At 39.0% G+C, this 16004-nt stretch overlaps 2 protein-coding genes across 5 annotated transcripts; both read left to right on the forward strand.

Moving 5' to 3' along the window:
• The first annotated feature begins 6052 nt into the window (after nucleotides 1–6052).
• LOC129732273 (alpha/beta hydrolase domain-containing protein 17B-like) lies at nucleotides 6053–14320 on the forward strand. 4 transcript variants are annotated; one of them, XM_055693003.1, is made up of 5 exons: nucleotides 6053–6391; nucleotides 6460–6532; nucleotides 6614–7269; nucleotides 7539–7671; nucleotides 11871–14320. In XM_055693003.1, exons 1-5 carry the CDS (start codon nucleotides 6336–6338, stop codon nucleotides 12084–12086), a joined length of 1134 nt encoding a protein of 377 aa, XP_055548978.1. In that variant the 5' UTR covers nucleotides 6053–6335; the 3' UTR covers nucleotides 12087–14320. The 4 variants fall into 4 exon arrangements, with proteins under 4 accessions (XP_055548978.1, XP_055548996.1, XP_055548985.1 ...); XM_055693021.1 differs by having other exon boundaries at nucleotides 6076–6391; nucleotides 6634–7269; nucleotides 11871–14318; XM_055693010.1 differs by lacking the exon at nucleotides 11871–14320 and adding an exon at nucleotides 9088–9227 and having other exon boundaries at nucleotides 6078–6391.
• LOC129732268 (uncharacterized) lies at nucleotides 9470–11872 on the forward strand. The gene has a single exon (XM_055692989.1). The coding sequence runs from the start codon at nucleotides 9622–9624 to the stop codon at nucleotides 11404–11406; it is 1785 nt and encodes a 594-aa protein (XP_055548964.1). The 5' UTR covers nucleotides 9470–9621; the 3' UTR covers nucleotides 11407–11872.
• Nucleotides 14321–16004: the final 1684 nt, after the last annotated feature.

Here is a 16004-nt window from a genome sequence, read left to right on the forward strand (position 1 = left end):
TGAAAATCACATGAAACGCATATGTCTACTGAATAATATTCACAGGATAAATCATCTCACTAGATCATGATGAATTCAAATGACAATCACGTAAAATCTACGTGAAAATGACAGTGGAAAATATTTACATAACTTTTCCGGTAATCATAACGTGAAAATTATTTTGAGTGTAAGTAACATTGACAGATTCTCTCCTCTCTCACTTCGTTTCGTTAATTACGTCGTCATTATAAATATATTTTTCAAGCTTTCTTCCCCTTAATCGAGAGATTGTAATACTGCGTTGCTAACTATGCATTGAGTGTTATGAAATATGGAAAATATAACAAAGTTATTGATCAAAGAGAAAGTAAACAAAGAGAGTCTCTAAATGTTAGATAGGTCCTTTTCAAAAATTATGCAAGAATTTTATTCAATCCCAGTTTATATTTGCGATAAATTAGTTTGTTTTTAGTGTTGATATGAAAAAAATACACAAACCCACAAAAATAGTGTTATATCGTTGCAAAAACAGCGACTCTATAATCTGTAAGAATTTTCATGTGTCTGGCAGCTTTGACTATAATCCAGCGCTGCCATCACTAAAGTGGTTAAAGTCGCAAGTTGCAGAAAGATGTCATAAGCATTCCAAACGAGTAAGAATTTAAAATCTTACACGCATTTTCTAGAGTTTTTTGTTCTAGCTTGGATATCTGTTATCTGTGCCGATAAGTGACTTTTCACCTACGCACACTAGTAAACGTGTAAACCCGTGTAAAGTTGCTCTTGTTTCCTCCAAACTTTAAATCATCGCATCTCGTTGCTTCGACTTTTATCACTTTTTACCATTTTTGGTCGATTTTGTTCAGCAGCTTCTTCCGATTACTGATCACGAATGAAAACATTTATTCAGAAACAAGTTTAAAACACATAATGAGTGTTCAACTGAATATTTGTCCAGCTGCTAAAAACATAGCATTGCAAACAAAACAGCTATTTGTAAATATTTTCCTCAACTAATGGCACTAACACATTCGTACGTAAAAAGGTCTATAACATCGTATCTGTCAAAACGGTCAAAACACGCGGGTGATGCTGAAAACAAAAGAAAAATGTGATTCGTCGCTCTGTGCAGTGAAATCATGAAACGCAAACGAGAAATAATTGCTGCAGCAAATGTGTTTGTTATGGAACTAATGGAATCGGATTTAGATTTGGATTCCGATTTCGAGTTCGAAAGTGCTCTAATCACACACTTAGATTTTATCGCCGAGAATTCAACAGCTGATAAATTCAGCGAAATGTTCTACAAGTTTTCAGCAAGATTTTCAAGAATTTCGGCAAACAAAATGTCAATACATGCTGGTTCACGGTAGATCGATATATTTGCAGAATGTTCGTCGAAATATATTGCTGACATTCGTTGAAAATTTCGTCAAGCTCAATCAGCTGTTGGAAAGTTTGCCGAGATAAGTTAAGTGTGCACAATTTTCAATAAGCCATTGAAAACAAGCAGGAGTCGGGTGGCGAATTTTGTCATCGACGTAGTTGATAAATGTTCGGATATACGGGAAAAGTACCGACTAATGGTAAAATTTAACAGTGCGCTAAATAAAATCAACCAATCAGAGAGCTAGGACAGGACGTGACAAGAAAAACCAAAAATCACCCAAAGTCCTGTCAAAGTGAAAGTCTTCTCTAATTTGTCGATATTATTTAGCGCACCGTTAAATTTTACTATTAGTCGGTACGGTTGGCCGTGCTCGCGAAAACTATCGATATTTTTTGTTTACACTGTTTCTGCTTACCAAGTGAAAGAACAGCGTTTGGTTCAATAATTTTTCGAAGTTTTTCATATACTATATATATAATATATATAATTTTTCGAAGTTGTTTCATATACTGTGTAATGTCTATAAAAATCAACATTCGAAATGTTATTCATGTTTTTGAAACTACGTATGATAAATAATAGCAGATTAATTTCATGAAAAGCAAGAGGAATCCGATATGAGTTGAAATTATTAATTATTATTATTATTAGTTCAAATAAATTTAACATATATCTTTAAATCATTTGAAGATTTAATGAGCCAGCATTATCAAATGAATGAATTAAAATTAAAATCCAGAACATGGAAAATCCTTGATATTGATATTTTCTTTATTAAACATTTTTGGAACCACTGGCAAGCGTCGTGCCAAAAAACACAATGTTTCATGACGGCAATTTTGAACGAAAAAAAGAATAACTAGAAGCCACTCGTCACGTCCTGTCCTATGGGACAGAACTTTGGGTGATTATCGGTTTCTCTTGTCACGTCCTGTCCTAGACAACTAGGTAGAAACATGGTCGCTATGGCCACTACGATTGAATTGTTTCGGCAATGTAACCTTTTGCTCAACTGCTTTGCCCCCTTTTATTTTGAACCATCCATTGTAGTACTAGCCTTTTATTTTTCTCTGTGTAATATCGATGAATAATGGATCGGTATCGAAAACATACCGTCAGAAATTAGCGGTGTCTATTCGGGTTATTCGCGTTGAAAGAGATTTCGAAGGCTGTTCGCACCTACGTGAACTCTCATATGCAATTGTCAAAATGTGCGTGATGACAAAAGCAAAAATATTTCCTTCCTTCTTTTTCGCATGCAAAAACCAAACAAATATCAGCAACACCGTCAACGCGAATATCGATAAAATATCAACAGAAAAACAACCCTTGTATATGTCAGTAGTCCGTAAAGTGAAGTCCTATCTAGTGTTGGGAAATATCGCCCAAAACGGACATCGATAACAATCGATAATTCCGGGGCTTTTATCGATAAGTATCGATAATTTGACAGCTCACGTTTGCGGTAAAAAAAAAAATTTTCAGATGACGATGAAAAAAAAACTGTTTCAGATGGTGATGAAAAAAAACTATGACAGATAATTGAGTTGGATAAATTTCCCATGGAAGGTCATCATGTTAGCTTCCTCACAAAAAAATATTACGTCCTTGAGTGCAGCCTTCCGGCAGTTAACCGGAACATTCGCCATGGCGGACGAAAACATGCGTGTAGCCATGTTTTTAAGCTCTTTCTTCGTTTTGTTATTAATTCCTCCTCCGTTTTCGCGACAAAATTGTTGGAATAGGTCTTGCGCTTCAAGTTTGTCCAGAAATTCTCGATGGTAAGCAGGTGGGGGACATTGGGCGGATTCGCCGACTTCGGTACCACATCGATATTCAGCCGCTCCATCTCCTCCAACGAATAGTTGACCGACGTCAAATCTGGCCAGAACACCGTGTCTTCGCGCTTATGGTATTTCTTGATGAACGTCGCAACTTCTGTCAGGCACTTCGTACTTTAAATTTCCCCGTTCACGGCCAGCCCGGAGCGAAATAAGAGCAACTTTAACATCCCTTTCTCGCTGAATGTCAGCCACAGCCGCACCTTTTTTGGGAACTTGGTCTGTGAAATAAACTTTACCTCGGTGCTCACTTCCTTCGTGGGGGAGGTAAAATACGAAGAGCCCTACTAGTCGTTGCCATCCAGGGTGAGATAGGTCTAGTCGTCCAATACCACTGCCGCGTCGCGATTCGCCGGGAAAATCGACTTGACCATCTTATTCAACCGCTGTCGCTGCGTCATTGCCTGCAGCTCCGAGACCAGTGGACGGGACTGCCGCTTTCTGCATGTATGTCCATGTTCTCTAGATGCTTTTTCACTGTTTTAGAGCATACACCAACCCCTCGGCCAAGTGCACGCAGCATTTCAACCACTTTTCCCTCGGTCTTCCTTTTCAGCATCATTTAAAACTTCTTGTCGCGCAGGGTCGTTGGTCGTCCGGAACCGGGCTTTCTTTCGATGCTCCGATCGTTGTCCAATAGTGTCAAGATGTTGTAGATGCCAGAACCGGCATACCCGGCGTCCACAAAGTGCCGCACGATGCCCGTTTTTGACGCGGCGGGGTACCGTTCTTTGAACGCGCACACTTCTGAACGGAGTAGCTTGACTTTTTTCGCCATCACAGTTAGAGTTTGACTGATAGAGCTGTCAATTTCTTTTTTTGCTAACTCATGGGTTACTATGATTGATGATGCATGAGTAGTTTCGCCAGTGCGATTAAAGGTAAACCCATGAAAAATCGGCAATTTTTGTTTATTTTTTTTTATTCGACAAATGCAATTTTGCTATATAAATTTGTTAAAAACAGAGACAGTGATGGCCCAAACAGAATGGATACGTTTGCGTTGCATTGACGTCAATGTGACAGTAAATGTATGGGCTAACTGTCAAATTGCCGCAAGCGCAGCCGCAACGTATCCATTGTGTTAAGGCCTTGAATGACAAATTTTAAAAATACGAGTTAAACAGTTTGTTTTGGAAAGCCTTCGGGTTTTACGCCGGGAGTGCTTTCTACGGAGTAGTTTCAAGCCGAAGTTCATTTTGAAGGTTGTATAATTTGTGAAAAAAATTAAGCAGGCAAAGTTCTGTCAATTTTTAAATGGCCAAAACTTCACGAAAAATGAATAAATTCTGACAAAACAGGTTTCATTTAACTGGAAAACTGTCCTAGTTTCCTAGTAATACTTGAGAACTGGACGTGACCAAGGGTCACTGGAAATGTTTCGGATTTCCGGAGTGTGCGCCAAAGTGTACACAGCGTTGCAAATCGAGCGAGAAGCAAAACCTTTCTTCTCCTTTCTGCTTGAGAACGAAACATATGTTACGCTTCTCAAGTCTTTTGCACACACGCTTTGGAGATACTCTTCCTTCTTCATGCATTCCCTTGAGTAGCAGCAAGCATGCACCGACACGAACAAACTCTTTCGTATTGCTACCCAGCTACCGTAAAAGAGTACGCGAGTTTCTGCTTGTGAGCAGGGTTGCCACATTTAAATCTGTGTTTTCCCTTGAAAAAATCTGAGTATCTGTTTCTGGAACAAAATTATCTGTAAAAAAAATCTGTATTATTTAAACATAGAGAACTTTGTATTTTTTAAGTTTTTATGGTACATAAACAAAATTTTTAGCTTAGAACGTGTGAAGAGTTGAAAATATGTTCAATTTGCTTAATATTTAATGAAAGAAAATTTGGAGTGTTTATAAAAATTAATGTCAATTTCGAAAAATCTGTAAATCTGTACTTTCCGACGAAACTCTGTATATCTGTATACACAGATTCTGTACCGTTACTTCGGCCAAAAATCTGTAAAATACAGATTAATCTGTACATGTGGCATCCCTGCTTGTGAGTAGGAGTACTCGACTAAAATTGCTCGACTAGGAGTGCTTGAAAAACTGTGCTCGAAAACGAAAATGCTTTCTTAGTAGTGATGGGAAATATCGCCCAAAACGGACATCGATAACAATCGATAATTCCGAGGCTTTTATCGATATTATCTATAAGTATCGATAATTTGACAGCTAACGTTTGCGGTAAAAAAAAATTTCAGATGGTGATGAAACGTTATTCGACAAATGCAATTTTACTATATAAATTTGTTAAAAACAGAGACAGAGATGGCCCAAACAGAATGGATACGTTTGCGTTGCGTTGATGTCAATGTGACAGTAAATGTATGGGCTAACTGTCAAATTGCCGCAAACGCAGCCGCAACGTATCCATTGTGTTAAGGCCTTGAATGACAAATCTTACGATACTGCGAATGAAAATTCAAACAACCGGACGAGTTGAACAGTTTGTTTTGAAAAGTCATCGAGTTTTACGCCGGGAGTGCTTTCTACGGAGTAGTTTCAAGCCGAAGTTCATTTTGAAGGTTGTATAATAAGGGAAATAATTGAAGCAGGCAAAATTCTGTCAATTTTTAAATGGCCAAAACTTCACGAAAAATGAATCAATTCTGACAAAACAGGTTTCTTTTTACTGGAAAACTGTCCTAGTTTCCTAGTATTACTTAAGAACTGGACGTGACCAAGGGTCACTGGAAATGACCCGAGGCGAACCTTTACTCCACCCCACAACAATGCTAAATCTTGTCGAATAACAGCAGGGTAGGTGAGGTCTTCTTCTTTTGGGTCTCCTCCAGTAACCAGCCGCACTGACTTGTGCTCACCCTTATAATATCGATAATTATCGTTAACGTCAAAAAATTAACGATAATATCGATGACCATCATTTATCGATAAGTATCGATAAGCTTCCCATCACTAGTCCTATCTGAAGAATTTATGTTCAAGGCATGTAAAAAGGAAGAAGAAAAATGGTTGTTTTTTCGTGACTAATACTGGATAAAAAAATATTTTCCCTGTTTTATCAATACAGTTCAATTTTTTAGAGGAACTGCAAATAATTGAAAATCTAGCTAGTTAAAGGAAAATTTGAATCGTGTTCCAGATTCATGGCTTATGTTGCAAATCGATGATGGAAAGCAGAAAGCAGCGAAAACTATTGCTTTGAATAAGTTGCGTAGTGCCACATTCAATACGTTTTCAATATTGTAGTTCTACACAAAAATTGTGTTCATTGCAGGGAGCTTGCATATTGTTCTGTAAATAACAGCTCTAAACAGATTATCAACAGGTGCAATAATGAATGGGCTGAGGTAAGTGATGTTACGGTAATGCTAGGTAGAAACCATAAAAAAAATGTATTGCAATGTTTAAAACATACCTACTACTTGTAGATAAATTTATTTTATTCTAGCTTCGGAGAGTTATGTTGTCTGTTTTGCTGTCCTCCGTTTCCCGGTCGGATTGCTGCCAAGCTTGCGTTTTTGCCTCCAGATCCAACATATAATCTAACAGCGATTGACGAGAGCAAAGCGAAATACTTGCTTAGTTTCAATGAACGCGCTGAATGGCCCTACTCAGAACGAGAAAAAGAGAATGTGGAAGGATTCTTCACGCGAACTTCGCGTGGTAACAAACTTTCGTGTATCTACGTTCGGTGCGCCCCGAATGCAAAATACACATTGCTATTTTCACACGGCAATGCCGTGGACTTAGGACAAATGAGTAGTTTTTATCTTGGCCTCGGATTAAGGATCAACTGCAATATTTTCAGTTATGATTATTCCGGATACGGCCAAAGTAATGGGAAGCCTTCGGAAAAAAACCTATATGCCGACATTGATGCTGCGTGGCATTCGCTTAGAACACGATTCGGTGTCAGTCCAGAAAATATAATTTTATATGGGCAGAGTATTGGAACGGTACCTACTGTTGATCTGGCTGCCCGTTACGATGTCGGTGCAGTGATACTGCATTCACCGCTTATGTCTGGAATGCGAGTTGCATTCCCCAACACAAAACGTACATGGTTTTTCGACGTGTTTCCTAGGTAGGTAGAATTGACCAAATCGGGTTCAGGACGAATCGTCGGAAAATAAATTGCTGAATCACAAATGCAAAAATTTAAATCGAACTATATGAACGGATAATCGGAAATGCACTCTGTGTTGAAGGAATGCAGCTCAGACTGACCTGCTTTTCACTTTGACTCCCGGCCAATATGTTTCGGCAATTTGTGATTCTTCTATTTGCTATTTCGGCCATTCGTAGGTAGTCTAGCCAAATCTTAAATATATGTTTATAATTTATTTCTTTTAGCATTGACAAGGTGTCTAAAATCAGTTCTCCAGTTTTGGTAATTCATGGAACCGAGGACGAAGTGATAGACTTTTCTCACGGATTAAGCATTTACGAGAAGTGTCCTAAAGCTGTCGAACCTCTCTGGGTAGAGGTAAGTTAAGAAGTATTTGCCATATTGATAGGAGACATCTCGTGTTCTCGACCATAGTTAACACAATCATACAATTTGACGAATAATCTGTGCGAGATAGCATTAATAAAACAAAAGGTCCTTGTTCTTTGTACTATGGGGTTTTACTCCAGCCAAGAAGTGTGGTAGGTATGGTTAACCCAAGCGTGCCGCATCGTTCTTAGATTTTCTTCATTTGTTTAGGTCCTAAAGGAAATCTAATTCGAGTTCAATATTCAATGCGAGTAAATTAAATAGGACAGAAGAATGGGTTCTGAATCAAGCAAGTTGCTTCTTTTGGTTTTCTTTCAATTAATTTAATTTCTACTTATTAGCTGATAACATTTTCGTCCAATTTTTTTGGCCTTTCGAAGAATTTATTCCATACTCGTGTCTTTCACCCTTCAAAGCATTTATTTCATGCTCGTGATTGGTTTAGGGAATGACAAAAAAAACGAATAAAACGACATAGGTAGCTATAATGACCTCGTTCATATAACTGATAGGATTTGATTACGAGACGATTACGAGAATATTCTTGCGCGTTCTCTTGGTCCTTCAACCCAACCGCAACCTACTAACTTCTTTTAGGTACACAATAGGTTCTTTTTTCTAAGCAAACCTTGTATTTCGGGATTCATTTGCCATTATTTGTCTAGCTATCACTAATCCATATGTATTCTAGTATAAGTCACCTCTATCGTCGTAACCTCACAGGTAACAATACTCAAACTGTAAAGGAAACCTAGAGATCGGTTACCCATATTAAAAATCGTATCTCAAAACCCGGATAATAGTATATCATCTCGTTTAAACTCTCTGTGTATAGTACCAAAAAAAGGATTCTTTTTGTTGATGGTGCTTATCAGCATGATAGCACGTTAGTTACATCAGTCAAGTTAATCACCACTTGTAGTCAGAATCATTTGTCCCTTAATGATTCTTGTCATCCATTCCCTCGCTATTATATCCAGTACAATGCTATTGGTAATGATTCTTTGAATTTGTAACGCTCATCCAGGAGTTAGGCAATTGCAGCCGCTCTATCGGTTTTCACAATGCTCAAACAGTGGAATTCATCACTGTTCAACTGGTATTTGAGAGCTCGAACTTATTGTTGCCAAGACTAGTAGTATAATGACTAGAGACTAAACTGATACATGCCATGTTGTAGATACTGTCGATTCAATTGACCGAATTTCACGACCAGCGACAGTTATTGGTAGTCGTGAAATTCAGTTTAAAAAAACATAGTCGACAATATTTTCTTTTGTGTTTCACTACAAATTGAACGATTTAGCGACAAGCGTTTCAAATTTCAAATCGCTCACTAGTGAGTTGACGACATGATGTTCATCTCTGATAAAATGCCCAAACCTGATTTTCTCTTTCTTTTAGGGCGCTGGACATAATGATGTCGAGTTGTACAACCAGTATTTGGATCGCTTAAAGAAGTTTATTGCCGTTGAGCTGAATAACTGACAATTAAAGAACAATTCTTGCCAACAATCGTTGGCTTTGCAGCCACAGTCCACGCTAGCTACCAAAAGTCCCAAGCGTGCACCGGGAGCTGAAATTTCTACTAGTGAACCCAGCTGTTCAGCTGATCCCAAAACGCCACCGAAGACTAGTGCCACCGTGAGCGAGCCAAAAAATGTCAGTGCAAACAGAAGCTCCTCTAGTAGTACCAATAGTGCAGTGGCAAGTACTTCGACCACCGAGAAACTATTATAGCATTCGTCAGCCGGGCCTAGCAGTGCTTACGGTTGTAACTGTGGCAAGGCAAAGAATCATAGATCTCACACTCACACGACCATTAGTAGTACAGTTCGGAAAGAATTGGCATCCTACGAAAATCCCCACCAACAGCATCCTCCACCCCCACGCAAAATCACTCCAGCAAAGCGTAATGCTAGTACTGAAAGTTTTGAAATGCTTTCGAACAGAACTAAAGAAGAATGTACCTGTGCTTCGTACAGCCCTAACCCAATTGATGGGCGAAAATGTAAAAAGTGCAACCTTAACCCAACAGCATTAAGTGAGGCCCAGCAATCACAGAAGAAATATAATTCATCGAAGTATAAAGATGCTTCAACTTCGCCAAAGTCGAACAGCCCATTACGGGTCCCATTGGAACCCATTCAAAGCCCGCGAAGTCCGAAAAGTCCCAAAAGTCCACGTGCGGAGGCATCTACAGATACTAAATTCGATTTTCCTAATTCCTCACCAAAAACAGAAAACCATTACAAAAGATTATCAACGTTGAGCATAAATGGATCCGGAAAAAAAAGCCCACTTAAACACCCGCCCTCCTCGCCTAAATTAAGTCCCAATAAACTTGCACCGTTAGCCAGAAATGATCGGGTACTGGAAAAAAGCAATTCTCTCGGAGAAGGTAAGCCGCAGAAGCAACTTCGCACCACAAGGAGTCTATCTCCTAGACCACCAGTAAAACACCAACACTCTATTATGGTCTCAGATGAAAATGATATTATTTCCGTTAAACTGTCACCAAACGAAGAGTTTGTTGAAAGTGAAGAAAATTCAAATAAAGTGTATGGAGAAGGGGAAACACTGTCAGCTGAAACGAAGACACATAGTGAAACAACGTCGCCAAACCAACCCGAATATGTATGTTTAAAATTGGACGACGGAAGCTTGAATAGTGCCAACAACAGGAGTACCAGCTGCTTGGTATATGTTCCAGCAGATCCGTGGACGCGAATGGCCAGTAGCAGTTCTTCTGTTTTAAAGGAATTAGAAACTAAAAGAATAGAGAACAAGTGTTTTAGCAAGCCTAATTTAGACTACCTAGAAGATTCCGATCCTTGGGTATGGCGGTCAAATATCACTTTGAACGAGCGCTACACAAAAAAGCAAGCATCTCTTCCACATCAAACTAAATCTTTGAGTAGTGCACACAGTCGAGATGAGTTAGATTCAAAACAAAAAACCCGGTTATGCCAACAGAGGTTACACTCAAAATTTGAGAAAAATCTTACTATACCTGGCATAGATTTACACTTTGATGCAAGAAAGAAAATTACTCGTCCCAAGTTGCAACGTTCAAAATCGCCCGCGTTTTATGAAGACTTTTTCCAACCGGAAAAGGATAAAAGTCTAAGTAAAACTAGCAAATCTGTGTCATCATCAAAACTAGAAAATAACACCAGTAACTCGAACATCAATGGTGCCAAATGTAGCTGTTGTGAGGTGAATTCATTTAGTCGCCTTAATAGCAACAGCGCCAACTGTCAGTCACAGTGTGAACACATATACAAATCCACAACGAGCATTACCTCCCCTACGAATAAAATGCAATCTTCCCCTAAGTGGACCATTCCTCAGACTCCTAAGTTAAAGCAGCAACCAGAATTAGTCAAAGCAACTTTAACAGTACTTAATCTAAACCTGTTGCAACCACGTCACAGCTTTTCCACGGTACCGTCATCATCATCATCAAAAGAAGACGAACTACAATTGAATATCAGGCGATTGAGTGAGCAGATGAACAAATATAACGGAACCAACAGTTTTCTATCCCATACTCAAGCTCCAAATTTCATGAACGATACAATACCGTTAGAACGAAAAAAAACAAGTGGCAGTGGTGGGCTGATGACCACATCTGCTAGCATTGGCTCGGTCACAGATTCGCAGAAACGCGCTTCATCGCATTCGAAAATAGACGAGCCAATACTGGAAACACGCTGCTGAAGTCTTAGCTGTAATACTCTGGTGTGTAGATAGTCAACAGTTTCAGTTTTTGTTTTATTGTCTTAATTTGAGTGTTGAAGTTCTCTTGTTGTTGAATTGTCGAACAAGCATAAAACCAATCGCTGCGTATTAACACTAGTTGCGAACTAGCTAGTCCAAAAATGTAATCTGTCATCAAAATGCAAATATTGATCATTGCTTATAATCAAGAAAGCGAGTTTGCAAACTTTTTTTTTCTACCCTGCTGGAGTGTAATACTTTTTGTTACGGATTTCCTCAATTGAACAGAAAACAATTGTACTTGTGAAAGTTTAATAATGTGGACCTTTACTCATACCACGTTTTGTTGAGGATACAAATTATGCTTAATTCTAAAACATTCTTATATTGATTTGAGTCACAGTCTTGTGTGACAAATTTAATTTTAATCTAATAACAAGTATAGTTCCTTTTTTTGATTCTAGCTTTCTGAGAATATCAAAGTGTTTAAAACACTTGTATGGCGAAGGCTCATATCCAACTGTTCCAACTTCGTGATGTTTTCTGCATCTCTCATGATAAGTTGCGTTTATCTTTTCATACAAGCACACAATCTGATGAAAACTTTTTTATACCAGTTTCCCATGGGTAAATCTTTCGTGTATTCAGATTTTTGTATTCCATACCTCAATAGCGTATGATTAGTTTGATCTTTTCGACTGCGATCGAAATATATTTTCATGGTTTCGGTTATCGAATCCTCACATGTAGAGACTAGTTAAATTCCAAATTTGTATAAGTCGAACCTCAATACTGAGATTGCACAGAAAAGAGCCGGTGAGTTAGTGTATTAGAAAATTATTACTTACTTATTTGCAAATCAATTTGTATAGTTACTGGTTACTAATAATCACTTCTAGTATGTAAGATATTTTGAGGGTTGATGAACCTGATCAGTGAACATTTAATGGAAAAAAGTTAAAGATAAATCAATATGACAACTTACCATAGCTATGCACGAAAGAAATAATACTATTGTCGTTTAGTTGAAGCATAATAATTCCATGTAACTTGAATGAAAAATCTGCTGCAAAGGTTCCAGAATAGGGCTCTTAAGACGAAAAGAAACAGCAGAAAACACAATTGACTGCCAACGATTGAAAAATTGTGACCATTTTAATCAATCCATTTGTACAGAACTATATCCCTTCAGTTGAATGTACATATATCTTTAAAATAATAAAAAGTGAGACCAAGAATCGGATAGGTTAAAATCGATATATAAGTAGCAACACTACAACCCTGCTGCATCAGCAGAAGTTTTTCTAAGGCTGTAACCATATTTAGGCTTATTTGTTTCAATTTATACTGGAAAAAGTTTCCGCACGAATAGTAAGATTGTAAATGAAGATAGAGTAACAGAAGCTTTTTGGTCAAACACGAAATATCTGACAAACATCGAGAAAACAATCTGTTTTGTAATTACGAATTCTTTACTCAAAAGATAATAGAAAAAAGTCTTCAGGTAACATGAACATTAATGTACTTTCCAGTTGGTCTCGAGTTAGAGTCAATAGGATCGTACCGCTAGCACCGCAATTAAGTAAGTGCTCGCCGGATTCGTCTCTTCTACCTTTGGTCACGGGAAAACTCCAAAAAGTTATTTTAGCTAGGGGCACCAAAATTCACGGGAATAATTAAACAGCTATAATCTTTCGTTTTTTCAGTTTGAGCTCTAGGGCAAAACCTGTGTTAACCAGTGTTATCTCCGGTGTTCAGACAGTGTCTGCCATGAGCTATCTCTCTGTATGCTATTGTCTTTTAGTTTAGATCCATAATTCAACTTCAAAAAATGGAACAATTTATAAGGCACTTACAAATGTTGAACCGGTGGAAAAACTTTCTATATACTTTTGAGTAAAATTCCGTAATTTACCCAAGTGGAATCCGAAACAAACATTGAACTAACATTTCTCAAACTTTAAAATCCCTCTCAACAAATGTGGAAGCAAGTATTTCGAATTTCAATAAAAATGTAATGATGCCAAGCTTCCATTTGCCGTACGAACGATTTAAAGATTATTAGTGAAAACCATACCGGTATATTTCTACTTCTTTTTTATTTTCTGTAATATCTTTTCCCTCGCACAAGGAAAATGATTGCAATAATGTACTCTACTGAATCCGATAGTAAGCGTTATCATCGCAAACAAATCATATACCGTAAACGGGTTTATGGTTCTCATCATCGTTTAAAATCCGAAATTCATTTACGATAGGTTTCGTAATTAGTTAAAAAAACATAAATAAACACTTAATAAGATTTATTTAGATTAAACAAAATTATGGTAGCTAATGTAAAAAAAACAACGTTAAGTTGAACACAAATTCAAATTTATGAATAACATATTCGAATAAATAATGCATACTACTTACTGAAAGCAGAATGCTAAATTAGAACTGATTCTTTGTTGCGTAATAAAATTCACGGTCTCTGTTCCCATCACCACTTGACGGTTGATGAAAGTTCACGATCACTAAGCTGAATTGAATCAGTAAAATCTAAATAAACAACTTAAAAGTAAAAATGTTCGTCTGAGAAATGATGGGAATAGGCGCTACCTACATTGATTATCAAACTGAAATTCTGAATTACATGTAAGGGGCAAAAGACGTAGAGTATACTAATGATTAAGAGACAGTATTTTGAGAGCAAATACATGGTAAAAAAAAACTATCAGAATATCATAACTTTGCCAAACAAGCCTCAAGTCAGTCTGCAACTCAAGCATATGAAGGGTACGCATATGAACTCGAAACAACTGAAGTGAATTGATAACTTTACAGTCTACCCAAAGTAACCAGGAATACTTACTATGTACATGCGTATAACACTATTGTAACTCGAACATGTAAAATAAATATTTTTTTCTTATACAAAAAATGACAACTTTTTTCATTGAATAAAACCTAATGCTAAAAATTTCTGAGAAATTTAAACAGCGGTGTATGAACATAAACGGAATCAATTTATTTTAAAAACAATAATGTGGCAGTTTCCATTAATCGCTTAAACGATTAAACGACAAAAAATTAACCCTCACAAGTGCAATGGTATACAATGGTGAACTCCGCCTGTGACGGTTCTCTTTAGTTTAGTGTAGCCTGTACGAATAGACTTAAATTACTGAGAACCGGCGCAGAGGGTCCAAAGCCCCTGGAAAGGAGGATGGTTGTAACAGCTCTTAACCATGGCTGTTACGTAAAATAATGGTTAAACCCCTGAGCTAAGGTGTGACGCGACCCATGCCGAGAGATGAATGGTGGGGGGGGGGGGGGGTTTAATAAATTCCCAGCCGCTAACGGAGCCTGTGGAATACCTGGCGCCCTTCCACAGTAACCTAGCCTTCTGCGTTAGGCTATCGTGACACGCAGATGACCCCTTCTTTCGTGGCAAACTCGTGGGACTAAAAACTGGAGTTTAACAAATTTTCAAAAAAGGGCCCCGGCAACCTCAACCTGTCGGAACAAATGGAGCCAACACACTCCATGGCGTGCAGCCCCACAAGGCTGCACGCTACAGGCAGAACCGAGGAGATGGAACTGGAGATGGATTTCAACCTCGACAGCGAATCGCTGGACGGAGGACCTTCAGTTTCATCACTAATCCTCGGTTCGCCAAGCGGGAAAGAAGAGAGCCCGACGGACAGTCTTCCCGATCCGGAGACACAGCCGATTGACAAGGGAAAACCTAAGTCACCTCGTGCTGATGTCAAACGGCTCTCCCAATCGCAACGGCGGCGTCTTAAAAGACTGCTAAGCCTGGGTCACTCACGCGAGGAGGCCATAGGCATAGTTCGTCAACCAGTCGATCAAGCTGACCGCTCAGGTCAGGTCGCAACCAAGCGACAGCGGTCGACTGAGACAGCGTCACCAAACACGAGCGCTAAGGGCCCGAGCAGCAAAAAGCCCCGGGACTTGGCTTGCGCGGAGCCCCCTGCACCGCGACAAACGTCAGGGGTAACATATAGGGAGATGCTGGAGGCCACGAGCCTGTCTATCACAACGATAGACTATCCAGCCTCCCTACTTACCCCTGAACAGTTAAAAACTGTTCGAGATGCCATTCTGGACTGCATTGCGGACCAGGAGTCACCGGCCATTAGGCCCAAGTTTAGGAGCTGCCGCCTAAAAAACGGTACCCTACAACTTGACTGTGCCGACAACGACACAGTTAGATGGCTGGAGACCACGGCGTCTTCTCTCATACCGTGGGAGGGAGCACACCTTAGTGTCTTTCGCACGAAGGACCTGTCGAAGGCCCTAAAATTTGTAGGGTACTTCCAGGACAGTGTGGACACCACAAATGAGAGAATTCTCCGTCTTCTCCAAAATCAGAACGACGGTTTCTCCACACGTGCATGGCGAGTATGTCATCGCAATGTTACTGGAAAGACTGTCGAATTGATGGTTGAGCTGGACCAACAGTCTGCTAACCTCATAGCGGCACAGAGCTTCCTGCTGAACTACAAGTACGGCAAAGCACGCATGCGGCAGGTTGGCAGAAAGTCCTCAAACACAGGCGCGAAAGGTTCTGGTGCGAAGGCAGGAACGGTACG

This window comes from Wyeomyia smithii, chromosome 1 (assembly GCF_029784165.1).
Source record: "Wyeomyia smithii strain HCP4-BCI-WySm-NY-G18 chromosome 1, ASM2978416v1, whole genome shotgun sequence".
In the NCBI taxonomy this organism is placed as follows: Eukaryota; Metazoa; Arthropoda; class Insecta; order Diptera; family Culicidae; genus Wyeomyia; species Wyeomyia smithii.